The 16,689-nt window shown below is 36.1% G+C and overlaps 1 protein-coding gene across 2 annotated transcripts; it reads left to right on the forward strand.

Annotated features, from left to right (window-relative positions):
- The first annotated feature begins 14,325 nt into the window (after positions 1-14,325).
- On the forward strand, positions 14,326-16,689 carry LOC109816127 (cytochrome P450 CYP72A616). Of its 2 annotated transcripts, none has more exons than XM_020381007.3 (5): positions 14,326-14,862; positions 14,963-15,183; positions 15,342-15,545; positions 16,017-16,088; positions 16,187-16,689. In XM_020381007.3, exons 1-5 carry the CDS (start codon positions 14,586-14,588, stop codon positions 16,607-16,609), a joined length of 1,197 nt encoding a protein of 398 aa, XP_020236596.1. In that variant the 5' UTR covers positions 14,326-14,585; the 3' UTR covers positions 16,610-16,689. The 2 variants fall into 2 exon arrangements, with proteins under 2 accessions (XP_020236596.1, XP_020236595.1); XM_020381006.3 differs by having other exon boundaries at positions 14,328-14,862; positions 15,342-15,586; positions 15,725-16,088.

Consider the following 16,689-nt stretch of genomic DNA (forward strand, 5'->3'; position numbering starts at 1 on the left):
TTTATGAATGGAAACTTAAAAGACAAAAAAAAATCTAACAAATATCTAGCATGTAACACTCTTGCAAGTTGCAACATGTGTCATAACAAAGACATAACTCAAGAAAGACATGAATCTAACAAAATAAAATATGATTGACAAGAATGGAGAGACAATCAGCAGGGAAAAAAAAGAAGAGCTTTTTTAGATAAGTGTTGAAAATGTAATTTTCACTACATGTTCTTGAATAATATTTAGTTTAAATTGTACTTTTAATTTAAATTTAAATTTTATTTTATTTCATTTTACCATTTTTATGAGATAAAAAAGATAAATAAAAATAAAATTTAGGTCAAATATTAATTATTATATCACTTATTTAATTTAAAATCATGATCAATATTATAATTTTGACAATCAACATATGAACATTTCACAAAAATACAAAATTTATAAATTTTATAAAATTTAAAGACTTAAATTATGAATTTGATATTATAAAAAAAACAGAAGTATAATTTAACCTAGAAAAATTATTATAGTAGATAATAAAACTCTCATGTAAATGAATTATTATAGTAGATAATAAAAATCTCATGTAAATGTTTAATACAACTTTGTATGCTAAGTTATATAACAACCTAAATATTCAAATAAAAAAATTTTCATTTATGACAAACTAGCTCAACTACTATAAAATTGTCTTTGGGAAAAAAATAAACCAATTTATTATATTATTAAAAGGAAAAAACAAATGCTTTTTCCTATAATAAAAATTACATATTCTCTAAAAATTTATGAGATTGTACAACTCTCGTAAATATCTCTTATTTTTTCAAACAATCAAGAGAGTTAATTAGTATAATATCTAAAAACATCTATAATGATGATATCTTAAAAGTATCTTATTTTTTTCTGTAAAAAATAAATATCTTAAATTTAAGCAACTATATGTTAAGCTTTTTTTTCATTGGAAATAGTCTATTTGACATTGTGAATTGCTTTATTATTTTTTTTTTAAGTATTGTATCTTATATACGATTGCTCACAATAAAAAATTTGTTGCACACTTACTAGACCTATCATGTACAGAAACATATGTGAATACTTTATGAATCGTTTAAAATCTCACTATTAAGTAAAAATATAATAAGTTATTTATTAGTTACTTAAATATAATATGTCAGCGTGAGATATGATAAAATGATATAATAGATATCTTTAAGATACTACTACTGTACTGTAGATGCTCTAAGGAGTGATATAATATTTTTCTTCTAAATAATCGAAAAATTATGGTAAGATGAAAATACAAGAAAACTGTGCGCAATTTTATAAAAGGTATCGATGTAATTTAGTTTTTTTTTTTAAATTGAAAATGAAAACAGAGATATATTTTTTTATTTCTCCTTTCATCTCAAATTAATTTATCTTATTTTTGGATAATACATATTTATTTTAAAAATATGAATATATAAATTATTATGATAGAATGGTTATATAAATTAATAAATTAAAATGAAAATAAATAAATAAATAAATAAATAAATATATATATATATATATATATATATATATATATATATATATATATATATATATATATATATATATATATATATATATATAAAGAGGGAGGAAGTAATATTTGGAGGGAAGCAGGTTTTGTTTGAGAGCTGAGAATGAGATCGCACGAAGGAGGAAACTGAGGAGAGGCGGGGGGCCACCTGACACCTGCATCTGATACGTCTTTCGCTGCCCAGAGATCATCATGAAACTCATTTTTTTTTTTTAAGTTTTTGGGATAAAATGTTTTTAATTTCTATAATTTCATTTTTTTTTATTTTTTTTAAGTTTTTATAATTTAAAAATATATTTTTAAATTTTTTTATAGTTATCTTTTTTTAATAATTTTTAGTCTTTATATTTGTCATTATTTTTATTTTTTAGTTTTCATAGTTAGTTTTTTTTTAATGGTTGTTTTGTGTTGATATAGTAAATATTTTATATTTTTAATAATTTTTAATTTTTTTAGTCTATATAATTTAAGATAATTTTTGTAGTCTTTATATTTGTATTTTTATTTAAAAAAATTAGTCTGTATTGTTATTTTTTCTTTATAACATTGTTTGTTTTATGTTGATTGTAGTAAAGATTTGTAATTTTGTGAAGGAAAAGAAATGATATTTCAATCATAGAAAATGTATAAAAGAAATACAAAACATAAAAAACTTAATTTAGAGTAATCCTATAAAATAAAATTGACATGAGACAATTAATACATTTGTTAAATCAACAAAAGAGATAAAATTACCAAAAAATAATAATAACAAGAACTAAGGGGGTGTATTGAAATTTCATAATACTTTTTTTTAGCAAAAAAAATCTTATAAATTTTAAAAGATTTTTAGAAATTTAATGACTTTTAAGTTTTTTTTTTCAAAAGATTTTGTAAGGATGTAGTAATTTTTAAGTTTTTTTCAAAAAAAAAAATTAATTAAAATTTTGTAAGATGAATAATGACTTTAATGGATTTGTATCTTAAAAATTTATAAGATTTAAAAAGATTATATTAGATTTCAAAGGACAATATGAATTTAAAAAAAAATACAACTTTTCTAGATACATAAATGATAATATTTAAATAAAGAAAATTAAATCAATAAAATTTTTAATCTTTTAATAAATAATTAATTCTGATTTCATGTCTTCTTAAGTAACATTCGTGTACATACAATCTTGTATACATTTATATTTTTTCATTTATACTATTGAATTTGAACACGTGACTTTTTTTTATAATAAAAAAGTGTTTTAAAATGCTTTAAAATTTCAAACCAATACACTTCATTAAAAAGGTTAAAAAACTACAAATATAAAAACTAAAAAAATTTAAAAAACTACAAGTATAAGGATTGAAAAGATCCATCCTAAACAATAGAGACTAAGAAAGATAAGTATATTAAAAAAAATACAAACATAATGAGTAATTTTTTATTGGTTTAATTATACATTTTGTCTAAAAAATTTCACAATCTTAAGAATTTTGTCTCTCAAGATTATTTTCCTTTTACAAATTTTATCTTTAATTTATAAAACACCACAAATTATCTTATTAGTCTTAGTTTAAAGGGAAAACCACAACAAAGTAATTTTAATCGTGACAATTTTTCTATAAGGAGATAAAATTCATAATATTTTGTTTATTTGGGGGTGGGAGTGGGGAGGGGGATTTTGTAAGAGAGAAAAAAAATTGAATAAAAAGTTTTCAAGATTATGAAACTCGAGGGACAAAATGTTTGACTAATATTTTTTTTATTTAATAAGTTTCACTTATAATTTTTCATTTTTAAAATGTTTTTAATCAATAATATAAAAAGTATAAAAAAAATTGAAAATATGTTATTGAATCTATTTTGTGAGACCCCTACTTCTTCTTTTCCCATTTTGCCCTCACCCACTTTTACTCTCACTCACACTCTAACTCTCACTTCACTTTTACTCACTCCCGCCTCACTAAAAAATTTCACTCTGTTCCCTTGGATCTTTCTCTGGCTATTACAAGGTGGTGGAGCTGAGTGATTTGGTTGCTAGCTGGTGTTGGATTTCCTTCTTCTCCGTTCTCATTCGTTCAAAGTTCACTTCGTCTACTCTTTGGTCTCTTTCCGGAACTAGGATTTCTTGATTCGAGGTAAGGGAAGCTAGTTATTTTGGCTGTTTCTGACTTGGAATGAGTCTTAGATACTCCTATGCTGTTTGTTAATGGATGATTTCTGGCTGAGATGGATGAAAAATTGAATTTTTAGGGTTTTCGAAACTTTGAAGAAATTTTGGGGTTTTTGATGATTTGTGTTTGCATGTTGAAAATGGACTGTTTTTATTGATATTTGATGAGAATGGAAACTTTTGGCTGGATTGCATGTGGATTTGCTGTTAAGTTTTGCAGGATTTGGACAAATTTCGAACTTGGGGAGAGTTGTTGCTGAGTTCGCGCTAGGCGCTGTTCTTCGTGCCGGGCGTGTGACCACTAGGGGACTCTGTTTAGGCAAGCCCGCAGGGTGCAAAGCTGTGTGCGCCGGGCGAGCTTGCAAATGGGAGTCTTTGGTTGGCCCGCGCCGGGCGTGACTTGGGCGCGATATCAATGGTGACATGTTTTGGGTACTCTGGTGCCGCGCTAGGCGCACGGTTGGACTCGCTGGGCGCGGAGGCTCCTTGGGAGTCTCTGCCAAGAGAGCGCTGGGCGCAATGCGAATTACGCCGGGCGCGAGACCGTGGTAGGTCTCTGCCTTCCCCATGCTGGGCACGGGTTAGGCCACGCTGAGCGCACGAGACTCCTTAGAGTCTCTGCCTGGCAGGCGCTGGGCGTAATTGGAATTGCCACTAGTGGAAAATTAGCATTTTACGTCACCTCTTTTACGTCAGAAATACTTAAATCCGACGTAAAAAAAATGCGGTGGCATTTTTGTAATTTTTGCGAACTTTTTTATGTTGGACCCTACCAGGTCCGACGTAAAAAAAGACGCAAATCTGAATAAGAGAGCGTGAGGCACACCGCGCGCATTCACTCTTCCTCACTTTTCATTTTTTTCTCTCTAAACCCTCTCCCTCTCCTTTGTTACTAAATCGTTTTTTTTTGTCTTTTGCAGAGGGATGAACCCTTTGTTACTCATTTGCACATTGTTGCTGCTCCTCGGGTATGAATCGAGGTTTTCTTAACACTTTCTACATCGCATTGCTACTCTGGCTATCTATTTTATTTGATTTTTTGGTTGTTCTATTTGTATAGGTAGTGAGTGTTTTCTTTTAAGTTGTTATACGAAGCTGAATGGCCCGTTCTGCTGGCATTTTTATGTTTTTTTTTTATATTTTTTTTCCTACTTTTTTACGTCGGATGTAGTAATGTCCGACGTAAATTTACGTTGGTTTTGCGAATCCGACGTAAAATTTACATCTCCCGCATCTATGTCGATTTGTTTTCTGACGTAAAAAGCTGAAAATGTCTGACGTAGTATACCTCTTTTGTACTAGTGTGCGCCAGGCGCGTGAGAGCCTTGGACTCTCGGGTTGGGTCTCGCTGGGCGCGAGTACCCTTGCGCTGGGCGCGCTGGTCCCTGGTGCTCTCGGGTTAAGCCGCGCTGGGCGTGACCTCGAGTGCGCCGGGCGCGCAACGAGATATTGTTATACATGCGGTTAGCTGTTGAATTTTCGCTGAGGTTGATAATCGATGTTGTTATATGCTGAACTAAGCCGAACTTAATGAATACGCTGTGCTGACTAGGTGATAAGGCTGAGAAAATAATGTTTAGCTGTATTATTGGTATATTGTTGTGCTGAGTGTGAGACCCCTCATACCCGCAACCTCTCTCCCTCTCTTTGCTCATATCTCTTCTCCCTTCCGTTTCCTTTTCTTTCAAGCTCTTGATCCTTGTTGCTGATTTCTTCTCCTTAGGCTGAGTTGGAAACATCAAGGTGGCGCTTTTCTCGTGGAGCTTGTTGAAGAGCGGAGCTTCTTTTTCTCCTTCTTCCATTTCTCTCTTCTCGTTGTCCCGGAGCTTGGATTTCTCTTCACCGAGGTAAGGGAAGTTAGTTTTTGCTGCGTTTTGGCTGAAAACGAGTTCTGGGAACTCCTTGATTGTTTGATGTTTGGTGATTTTGCTGAGATTGGAGTATGGGGTTTTCGGGGTTCTTTGAGAAATTTTGGGGAAATTCTTGTTTTGTTGTTGCATGTACGAAAAGGCATGATTTTTGAGCTGCTGGTTGAAAATGGGATACTTTGCTGGGTTTGCATGTGTTTGGGATGTGATTTTTCGCAGGTTTTGATGAAATCTTCGAAGCAGGTAAGGGTTTCCGTTTGAATTCACGCCAGGCGCAGTTCTTCGCGCTGGGCGGGACTTGAAATGGGTAATTTCTGGGTGAATCGCGCCGGGCTCGGGGAGAACCGAGCCGGACGCAATAGACCTCTGTAGGTCTCTGGTTGAGAATTTCGGGCGCGATTTGAATGAGCCGGGGGCCAATTTGTTTTTACGAATTTGACTTTGAAGTCTTCATGAAAGTTGTAGCCTTGGATGTTATCTTTCCAATGGCGCTAGAATCACCCAAAAAGGAGTTTTAGAACTCTAGATATGGCTATTTTAGTGAAGAGGGGTCGAGCTGATAGCTTTGTTTATAGCTGTTGCGGTTTTTATCGTTTTTAACAAGGTAGATGAAGGAATTAGGACTTGGTGTCTTCATGAGAGTTGTAGTAAATATTCTTATCTTTCATATGAGATAAGGATGAGCATGGTAGGAGTAGTATAACTCCTGATGCGCTGTTTACTGTTATGGTTGCCATTTCACATTTAGTGATTTGGTTAAGTTGAAAGTTGTTTTAGGTGCTTAGGTGTATTCTTGTTGTTTGGGTGAGTAATTTGACAAGATATATGAGTTGTAAACAAGATGGTTGGGTCGTATTAGGTGTTGATCATGTTGTTTTAAGCTGTTAGTGATGAATGATTATTGAGCTGAATGATGATATTGATGTGCTGCGCTGAGCGCGGCCCTTGTCGCGCTGGGCGTGAGACTTCTTCGGAGTCTCTGCCTCGAGGGCGCTGGGCGCAATTTGGTTTGCGCTGGGCGCGAGACCAAGGGAGGTCTCTGCCTGGCCTGCGCTGGGCGTAATCGGGTATTGCGCCAGGCGCGAGAGAGCTTTGGACTCTCTGACTAAGTCTCGCCGGGCGCAGGCACGCTTGCGCCGGGCGCGCTGGCCCCTGGAGCCCTCTGGTTGTGCCACGCCAGGCGCGACCATGAGTGCGCCGAGCGCGTATGAGGATGTGAAGTTATATGCTGAATTGCTGATAATATTGTTTTATGCTGAACTAAGCCGAAATTGAGGAATATGATGAGATGACTAGCTGAAATTGCTGTTTGAGGATGTTGAGCTGTGTTAGGTGTATATTGCTGTAAGATGCTTAGAAGTGCTGTAAGACGATAGGCTGTACTATTAAGCTGGGCGGTGCTGAATGTTGTTTATGCTGATTAATGTTGCCAATGCCGTGTGATGAAAAGTTGTGTTGTGCGGTATGTTGTTAATGATGTAACGCTGAGTTGTGATATGTGATGCTAATGCTAAACTTTATTGTTTGAGTCGAGCTGAATTATATGCTGATAGTTGTTGAATTATGCTGTAAATGCTGAGCTGGGCTGTTATTGATGATTTTAAATGCTGATTTATAATATGGTTGTTGTTGAGAATTCCGTTGAAACACTTTTGTTAATATTTGTAAATTTGTTTAATTCTATCAACGGTCTCAAACACGGCAAGTATACCGGCCGTTCAAGTAGTAAAAATATCGTATCCACAGGGATTAGAAGGTAAAATAAGCATTTATTGACTATTCGTGACTAAAGAATAATTCCAATTTATAATTTGTCATGTAAATGTGAGATGAAGAGCATGACTATTGGAATGTTAAAACTATAAAGAGATTAGTTTTAGAATGGGAAAGAGTAGAAATGGGATAATGGTATTGTGAGGCTGTGGGGGTCAGATTTCACCGAACGTAACACTAATGTATCCTTAATCTCTTGTTAAATTCATTGCTTAGTCAACCCAATAGTTTACTCAAACCTAATCCCTTAGAGCAAGAGCCTAGGTGCGGATATTGAATATCAATCCCTTGAGTACCCAATACCTACACCCGCATTACGGGCTAGGGTTTAAGACTACTAATGGGTCAAGCTCTATCCCTAGATACAATCTCCACTAGGCATATGTTCCAGAACTAATTTCAAAGGTATTTCCCAATACTCAATGGAACCTTAAATCATGCAAAGGGTGATCAATCCAAAGCAAGCATTAAGCAAAGAAACAAACACAACAATGAATGAAACAACAAATATATATATCATTGAAAACGTAAGGATTACAATAGAGTATGTTGGCTACATCTAACCCCACAAAATGGGTGAAACCACTCAACAAAGAGGGCAAATACAAAATAGAGATGGAAGAGGAAGTGAAGAACCGAAGGAAAGATCCGCACACGGACGATCCCAAGCCCTGGGAATCCCTTCCGCAGCTCCTGGAGGTGCCCAATGTGAGAATGAGGGAGAAACCCTCGAAAATGGCTTCAAATACGAGCATGGGAGGTCAGATTAGGGTTTCGCGCCCGGCTCATAAGTCTTCGCGCCCGGCGCAAGTTCTTCCAGAGAAGTCAAGCACTCTCTGTCTCAACACAAGCCCGGCGCAATTCCTTTTGCGCCCGGCTTAATTCCTTTTGCGCCCGGCTTAATTCCTTTTGCGCCCGGCTTAATTCCTGGCAGAGATGAAATACTCTGTTTTTGTCACGCCCAGCGCAGGTTATATTGAGCCCAGCGCAGAGCCTCTTCTCTGCTCCTTAGCTTCTTAGGTTTCCAATCCTAAGAGTCTTCAACTTTCCACTCTTCCTCAATACCTGCACAAAAAATGAGGTGGATTAAGGTATTGTTAGATGAATTTGGGTTAGTTATATCTGCACACAAAATGAACCAAAAAGAGAACAATTATATTGCAATGGTTCAAAGGATGAGTGGAATTTGTTCAATAAGTCTCATCCAAAAAGAGGTAAAATTGAGACTTAACAACTCCCCCAAACTTAGAACCTTGCTTGTCCTCAAGCAAAAGGTAATTAATCTAGCAGATAACAAGCAATGCAAGTGAGTCAATTTCTACATCCTAGTTTACTTGTATCTTCTTTTCGCAAGCATGAACCTCAGATGAATTTCCAATCACAATTATTGCAATAGAACATGACAAGGTGCAAACAAAGGTTTCAAAAGAGATCAAAGAGCTGAGAAGAGTAATGACTATCTGTGTATGCATCCTCACTAGGAAAATGTTTCTCTCTATGCACACTAGTGTATCAGGGTGAGTGTTTCTCTCTAGTCTACTACTCACGCCACATAATTCAACTTTGCTCTTCGTTTCCAAATGAAACCAGTGGTAAAACAAATGCAGACACTTATCACAAGGTCTTTATTAGGGCAATCTGGGTCAAGCAGGGTCAAGCGGGTAGCAGCTTTATGGTTTTTCAAAGATTGAAGGTGCTATAGCTTAAGAGAGCAAATAAGATTTTACAATGATGTCCCTCTCCATACCCCATTACAACAATTAAGCACATGCCCCTAACCGGATCCAAGCCATTAGCCTTATTGTTTTTGTTTTGCTTTTTGTTTTTTGTTTTTTTGTTTTTTGTTTTTTGTTTTTGTTTTTGTTTTTTTTTTTTTTGTAATGGCTGACCACATACTTTCTTCTTCCCAAATTTCCTCATTCTTCAACTCTCCCAAACTTATTTGATGTCATCATTTTGCTCTCTTAACCAAGGCAAAGGTTATGGTTAATTTTCCATGGTTTGGGACAAGTGGAAGGTGTGGTGTTTAGGCTTAGGAAGGTATGGGTCAAGTGGAAAGTGGATATGGCTTTTTGGCTTAGATGATTAACAAAATATGGAAATGTAAATGCCTTGATCATATAAGTGCACAACATAAGCAAACCACCAGGGAAACTCAAGCAAAGTCTATCATGCAACCTAAGCGTAGTTCACTCATAGGTATTTAGGCTCAAACCTCACCCGGCTATGCATCCACAAACTATCAAACTCAGCTCAGTTCTATGATCAACATTGAAACCCGTATGCAACTAGTCATGAACTAAAGATCTAATGTGACTTGAAAATGTCTAAGGTACACACACCATAAACATCAAGCAAACTATAATCCAGAATCGACCACAAGCAAAACAAGTATCAACAAGATTAAAAACCATGCTAAGGCAGACTATTCACAAAAAGAACCAACAGAGTAATCATCAAAAAGACTATATATAAAAACAGTTAAATACTGAAAATAAAAGACAGAAAAGTAAATTGCAATAACAAAGGTAAACTAAGGTAGGCTCCGTCTGCTTCCATCTATGGGGTCTGGTCATCATCATCTCCAAGAGCTGCTCCACCATCATCAACTCCATCAACCTCAGCAGCTCCACTCCCCCAAACTTAGGAGCCTGGTCCCCAGGCCAACCAGTATACGCCTGAAAGTCCTGGTAACCAGAAGTGATTGCAGAGTGTACTCATGAAAGAACATGGTGAGCACAAAATTTATACACAGTGATGACCAAGCAAATATAGCAAAAATGGAGAATATCCTTAGACCAAAATTAAGCACAACATGCATGCACACGGAAATGAACTATAACAATGCAACATAAAGCACACAAACATACAACATACAACAGAACATAAAGAAACATGATTGAAAACAGATAAATATAGGCTGTCAGGAATGTGGTGCGCCGGGCTTAACACAGATGCGCCGGGCTTAATATCAGTAAAAATCAACGAGGTTTCAAAATCTGATATCGCGCCGGGCGTGCGTTAAACGCGCCCGGCGTGGTGGTTCCAGAGACCAAAAATTGAGTATTAGGCCGGGCGCAAAAGAGTCACGCCCGGCGCGTAGTCACTTTAAAAGGTCAATTTGCCCAGGTTTTAAATTAGGATCAGGCCTTATTTCCACCTAGACACAGAATTGCCTCATTCCTCACATTCCAAACAAAATGTACCCTATATTTACCCATTCAAACATGATTCTAACAACTAACACATAATACAAACAACACATACCACAAAACATATAACACAAAACACAACACATAATACAAAACAACACTTATAACACAGAACAACATGCAACAAAAATCTAAAACACAGTTCAGATCTCTGGGTTGCCTCCCAGGAAGCGCTTGTTTACTGTCCCGAGCCTGACGGTGACCAACTTGAAGTGCTCTACTCTCCTTCTCCTCCTATTGCTCTTGTTCCCCTTTGCCCTGTGTTCAACCTAATGATTGCTCAACAACGGCTCAGAAGGATTGGTCATTCTAATTTGAACAGTACCTTGCATACAAGAGAAAGCTGAAGACTAGAGTACACAAGTTAGCTTCATCAATTCATTGCTAACAAAAAATAACAAAAACAATAAAGGATTAAATCACAAATAGCTATAAATACTAAATCGCCATTCTAATCCCCGGCAACGGCGCCAAAAACTTGTTGAGAATTCCGTTGAAACACTTTTGTTAATATTTGTAAATTTGTTTAATTCTATCAACGGTCTCAAACACGGCAAGTATACCGGCCGTTCAAGTAGTAAAAATATCGTATCCACAGGGATTAGAAGGTAAAATAAGCATTTATTGACTATTCGTGACTAAAGAATAATTCCAATTTATAATTTGTCATGTAAATGTGAGATGAAGAGCATGACTATTGGAATGTTAAAACTATAAAGAGATTAGTTTTAGAATGGGAAAGAGTAGAAATGGGATAATGGTATTGTGAGGCTGTGGGGGTCAGATTTCACCGAACGTAACACTAATGTATCCTTAATCTCTTGTTAAATTCATTGCTTAGTCAACCCAATAGTTTACTCAAACCTAATCCCTTAGAGCAAGAGCCTAGGTGCGGATATTGAATATCAATCCCTTGAGTACCCAATACCTACACCCGCATTACGGGCTAGGGTTTAAGACTACTAATGGGTCAAGCTCTATCCCTAGATACAATCACCACTAGATACAAAATAGACATGGAAGAGGAAGTGAAGAACCGAAGGAAAGATCCGCACACGGACGATCCCAAGCCCTGGGAATCCCTTCCGCAGCTCCTGGAGGTGCCCAATGTGAGAATGAGGGAGAAACCCTCGAAAATGGCTTCAAATACGAGCATGGGAGGTCAGATTAGGGTTTCGCGCCCGGCTCATAAGTCTTCGCGCCCGGCGCAAGTTCTTCCAGAGAAGTCAAGCACTCTCTGTCTCAACACAAGCCCGGCGCAATTCCTTTTGCGCCCGGCTTAATTCCTTTTGCGCCCGGCTTAATTCCTTTTGCGCCCGGCTTAATTCCTGGCAGAGATGAAATACTCTGTTTTTGTCACGCCCAGCGCAGGTTATATTGAGCCCAGCGCAGAGCCTCTTCTCTGCTCCTTAGCTTCTTAGGTTTCCAATCCTAAGAGTCTTCAACTTTCCACTCTTCCTCAATACCTGCACAAAAAATGAGGTGGATTAAGGTATTGTTAGATGAATTTGGGTTAGTTATATCTGCACACAAAATGAACCAAAAAGAGAACAATTATATTGCAATGGTTCAAAGGATGAGTGGAATTTGTTCAATAAGTCTCATCCAAAAAGAGGTAAAATTGAGACTTAACAGTTGTGCTCTAGAATGATGAGCCGAGTTGTGAGTAGTAAGTTGTGTTGAATACTACTTAGTTGTGCTGTATGCTGATTTTGGTGTTGTGCTGTGCTAAGAGCTGTTTTGCTGTGCTGTTTATTGCTGAGCGGTATGTTGTGTTTAGCCACTATTGTGGTGCTGTTATAGCCGCTATGTTGGTGCTGTTAGCCACTATTGTGGTTCTGTTATAGCCGCTAAGTCGGTGCTGTGCTCCGAGCTGATAGGAGCTGTTGTAGGCCGTAAGGCTAAGCTGGGGTAGGAGATCTCCGAGCTGATATGCGTGACGACGCATTGTGTGTTTACTACGATTTATCGATGTGTACTGTTGTTTACGGTTGTTATTGCTAATTGATGTTCGGATAGCGATAGTTGTTTACTATTCTTAAATTTATATATTTGTATGTTGTTTCTTTTCACTAGCTTACCCTTGTTGTTTCCATGTGGTTTGGACTGCGATGATCATATTACGTATGGGAGCAGAGCAGGGATAGGTTGGTGGCTTACGGAAGGTCTGCAGCTGGCAGATAGAGCTTGATTCTTGTGGATGTTTTGGTGTTTTAGCTACTAGGTGTAGTAGCGATTGATGTAATTTGTACAGTTGAATCTAGTCAGACTTGGGCCATGTATATATGTATATTCTAGACACTATATATATACACTTGTTCCTTTCTGTCCGGTTTTCAGGTGTACTGTGTAGTGTGTAGTGACCAGCCGGGTCGTTACACTGAGTTGGGCTGTGATCGATGAATTAAAAAGTTGAGTTTATAGTCTTGTGGTACTATAGAATGTTGGGCTGAGTTGTGAGTAATAAGTGTGTTGAATTGCTGTGTTGTGCTGAGCTGTATGATGTTATAGCCGCTAAGTCGGTGCTGTTATTAGCCACATATGTGGTGCTGTTATAGCCGCTAAGTCGGTGTTGTTGTTGCCACTAAGCGGTGCCGTTATAGCCACTATTGTGGTGCTGTTATTGCTGCTAAGCAGTGCTGATATTGCCGCAATGCGGTGCTAAGAATGTGGTATGCTGTGAGTGGTATGAGCAGTGCTGGTGTTCTGATAGCCGTAGTCATTTTCTATCATCATATTATACATATATATGTATGTTGATTTTATTTACACTAGTTTACCCTTTGTTGTTTCCATGACGTTTGGACTGCAATGATCATACTATGTATGGGAGTAGAGCAGGGATAGGTGGGTGTCTAGCGGTGAGTCTTCAGCGGACCGGTGGAGCTGATCTTTTTTTTGATTATTTTGTTGTTGAGCTACTTGGGATAGTAGCATTTGATTGAAATTTTTGTAACTTTAACTCTGTTCAGATTGGATCATGTATATGTATATTCTAGACTCTATATGTATACAGTTGTTCTTTTCTGTGCGGTGTTTCTAGTGTGTTGTGCCGTGTGTAGTGACAAGCCGGGTCGTTACATATTTGTTTAAACTTTTTCCATTAAAAATGCTTCTTTTTAATAAAATAAGTATTTTCTTAATTTTTTTTTATTTTCTAAACCTTTTTTTTAAATAATGAACAACTTTCTACTTTTTTTTAAGAAACAATTCATATTTGCTTTTTTTTATTAAAAAAAAAAAACAACTCCCATATACTTTTCAAATAATTTAAAAAAAAAAAAAGTTTCTTTAGAAACATATTTTTAGATTTAATCAAATAAACTCATCATCTCTTCAATTACATCAAAAGATGGAAGTTTCTATTAAAAACAATGGCAATAAAAATAATAAACCTCAAACTTAAGAATATGAAAATACAATTATAATCCGTGACTACTAATACTAAGTTGACACTAATGTTGAAAGTTTTATGAATTCACGCAATAAAGATATATTCATCTTTAATTTAATTCAATTCAATTAGTCTCTCAATTAATTAATAGAGCATCGTTACGTATACAAATTACAAATTACGTATGAATTAAATATTTTAAAACCATAAGTAATAATTGAGCATAACTAATCTTATATCTATTACTAGCCGGTGGCCGTTACAAGTATGATTATCATATTAACTAGATTCTAGACAATTAAATTTTGTCTTGTATACAACAAAATCATACACCTTGATTTTGTCATTATCACTATTATATTTGTTGCGTGTAGTATGCAATTTTTCTTATTAGTTTCTTTTCTCTACTATCTATGATTTGTCCTGGGTTGAAGAAACTTGTATTTGCATTTGATTTTGGAAGAAGTATATTCCTTTTGATTCTTGGACATCTTGATTACATCTAACTCGACCATACACCCCAAGAAGGAACTTTTCATCTGTGGTTTTTTTTAAACTCAGTCTCGCTACTCTGTTCTTCATTTCCTTCTTATACTTATATTCCTTTTGTTTCCCCTCTACTAGTTTAGAAACATGGAAGATTTCGTGTTCAAAACTATGACATCCTCTTTTGCCTTGCTAGTTCTCTATATTGTGATTAGATTTGTGAATAACATTTGGTGGAGGCCCAGAAGTACAGAGAAATTATTGAGGCAGCAAGGTATCAGAGGCTCTTCCTACAAGCTTTTTAATGGGGACATATCGGACATGAAGAACTCTGCTCTGAAGGCATCGTCAAAGGCCATCTCCCTTAACCACCAAATCGTCCCTCGAGTCATCCCTTTCATTCACAAAATGGTTCAGCAACATGGTAAACTTGTTTGTTACTTTATTATGGAAATTGGTTATTTCAAAAGAAGAAAATAAACTCCCTTTTCAAATGTTTTATTTGTGTAACGCTGTATGTGTAGGAAATGTTTCGTTGTGTTGGTTTGGAAGAAGACCAAGACTGATAGTAGTAGATGCAGAGCTCACAAGGTTGGTTTTAACAAATAAGAATGGCCATTTTACGAAACCACCACGTAACCCCCTCGTCAAAATTCTAACACAAGGATTGTCATCACTAGAAGGCGAAGCATGGACTAAACGCAGAAGGTTAGTAACATCGGCTTTCCAGCTTCAGAAGTTAAAGGTACGTCACATTCTATATCACTGCTATCAGAATCGTATACGTCATCCACTTAGCCCGAACTTGGAAATTATTCCAATCAAGACAATTTCCACGATTGTATAATTAGTACTATTATTTCGAAAGCAATAAATGATAGCATAGTATATGGTCAAATATAGGCAATGGTACCAGCATTTTCATCCAGTTGTCACAACATGATCCAGCGTTGGGAAAAACTAGTAGAACCAAATGGATCGTTTGAATTAGATGTCAGTTCAGAATTCGACGTTCTTGCTGGTGATGTCATAGCTCGAACAGCCTTCGGAAGCAGCTACCAAGAGGGAAAGAAAATTTTCGAACTACAAAAGGAGCAAGCAATCTTGGTGAGTGAAGCCCTCAATAACATCTACATCCCAGGTTTTAGGTACAATACGTTAACCATTATGTTACTTGTTTATTTACAAGTTTGATTACTAATAACTTTGTGTCTCTCTTCAAAATGGATTTTTTTATCTGCAAGCTTTTACTAACTCCACCTTGTATGATTGTATTATGAAACTAGATTCTTACCAACTAAGAAGAACAAACGTAGGTACAACCTAGATGTCCAAATCAAAGCTATGTTAAGGGATATTATTCAGAAGAAAGAGCAAGTAATGAGAGAGGAGGGTAAATTAAAAGAGAATGACTTATTAAGCATACTACTACAATGTAGAGATCAAAATAATTCTCTAACAACAGAGGATGTGATTGAGGAATGCAAGCTGTTTTACTTTGCTGGCCAAGTGACCACAGCTAACACTCTTGCATGGACTATGATTGTTTTATCTATGCATCCTGATTGGCAAGAAAAGGCAAGAGCGGAAGTGTTAGGGATTTTTGGCAAAAAAGCACCAGATTTTGAAGGCATCAATCATCTAAAGATAGTAAGTTTAATTTCTCAATCAATCAAAGAAAATAAGTGAATTTTCTATTGCTCTAACCACTAGTTTGAACTTTGAACCCAAAATTTGACTACATGCAGGTGTCAATGATATTGTATGAAGTTTTGAGATTATATCCTCCTATAACAGTCATTAACAAATACAATTGGTGTGAGACAAGGGTAGGAAACATGTCCATCCCAGCTGGGGTTGAGGTTTGTTTACCCTTGCTACTTCTTCATTATGATGGCAACTATTGGGAGAAGCCCGAGGAGTTTAACCCAGTTAGATTTACTGAAGGGGTTTCTAAAGCTTCAAAGGATCATATTGCTTTCTATCCTTTTGGTTGGGGACCAAGAATCTGTCCAGGCCAAAACTTCGCCTTCCTAGAAGCAAAGATGGCCCTGGCTACGATTCTTCAGCATTTCTCTTTCCAGCTCTCACCCTCTTATGCTCATGCTCCGAGTAATTCCATTACTCTTAAGCCACAATTTGGAGCTCCCATTGTTATTCGTCGTATTTAAGAATTCTAATTACTATCACCAGCTTTGCTGCCCCGTCATTATCGATGTCCTTGTTAATATCATCACCATTATTATTTTTA

The sequence above is a fragment of the Cajanus cajan genome, chromosome 6 (genome assembly GCF_000230855.2).
Source record: "Cajanus cajan strain Asha chromosome 6, NIPB_CcT2T_4, whole genome shotgun sequence".
Taxonomy (NCBI): Eukaryota; Viridiplantae; Streptophyta; class Magnoliopsida; order Fabales; family Fabaceae; genus Cajanus; species Cajanus cajan.

What these genes read in the sequence shown, in the direction of transcription:
- LOC109816127 (XM_020381006.3), top strand. Translation starts at nt 14,586, where the DNA reads ATGGAAGATTTCGTGTTCAAAACTATGACATCCTCTTTTGCCTTGCTA. An exon ending in ATCTACATCCCAGGTTTTAG is followed by an intron (nt 15,587 to 15,724) that starts GTACAATACGTT and finishes TTATGAAACTAG; the next exon opens with ATTCTTACCAACTAAGAAGA. An exon ending in GCATCAATCATCTAAAGATA is followed by an intron (nt 16,089 to 16,186) that starts GTAAGTTTAATT and finishes GACTACATGCAG; the next exon opens with GTGTCAATGATATTGTATGA.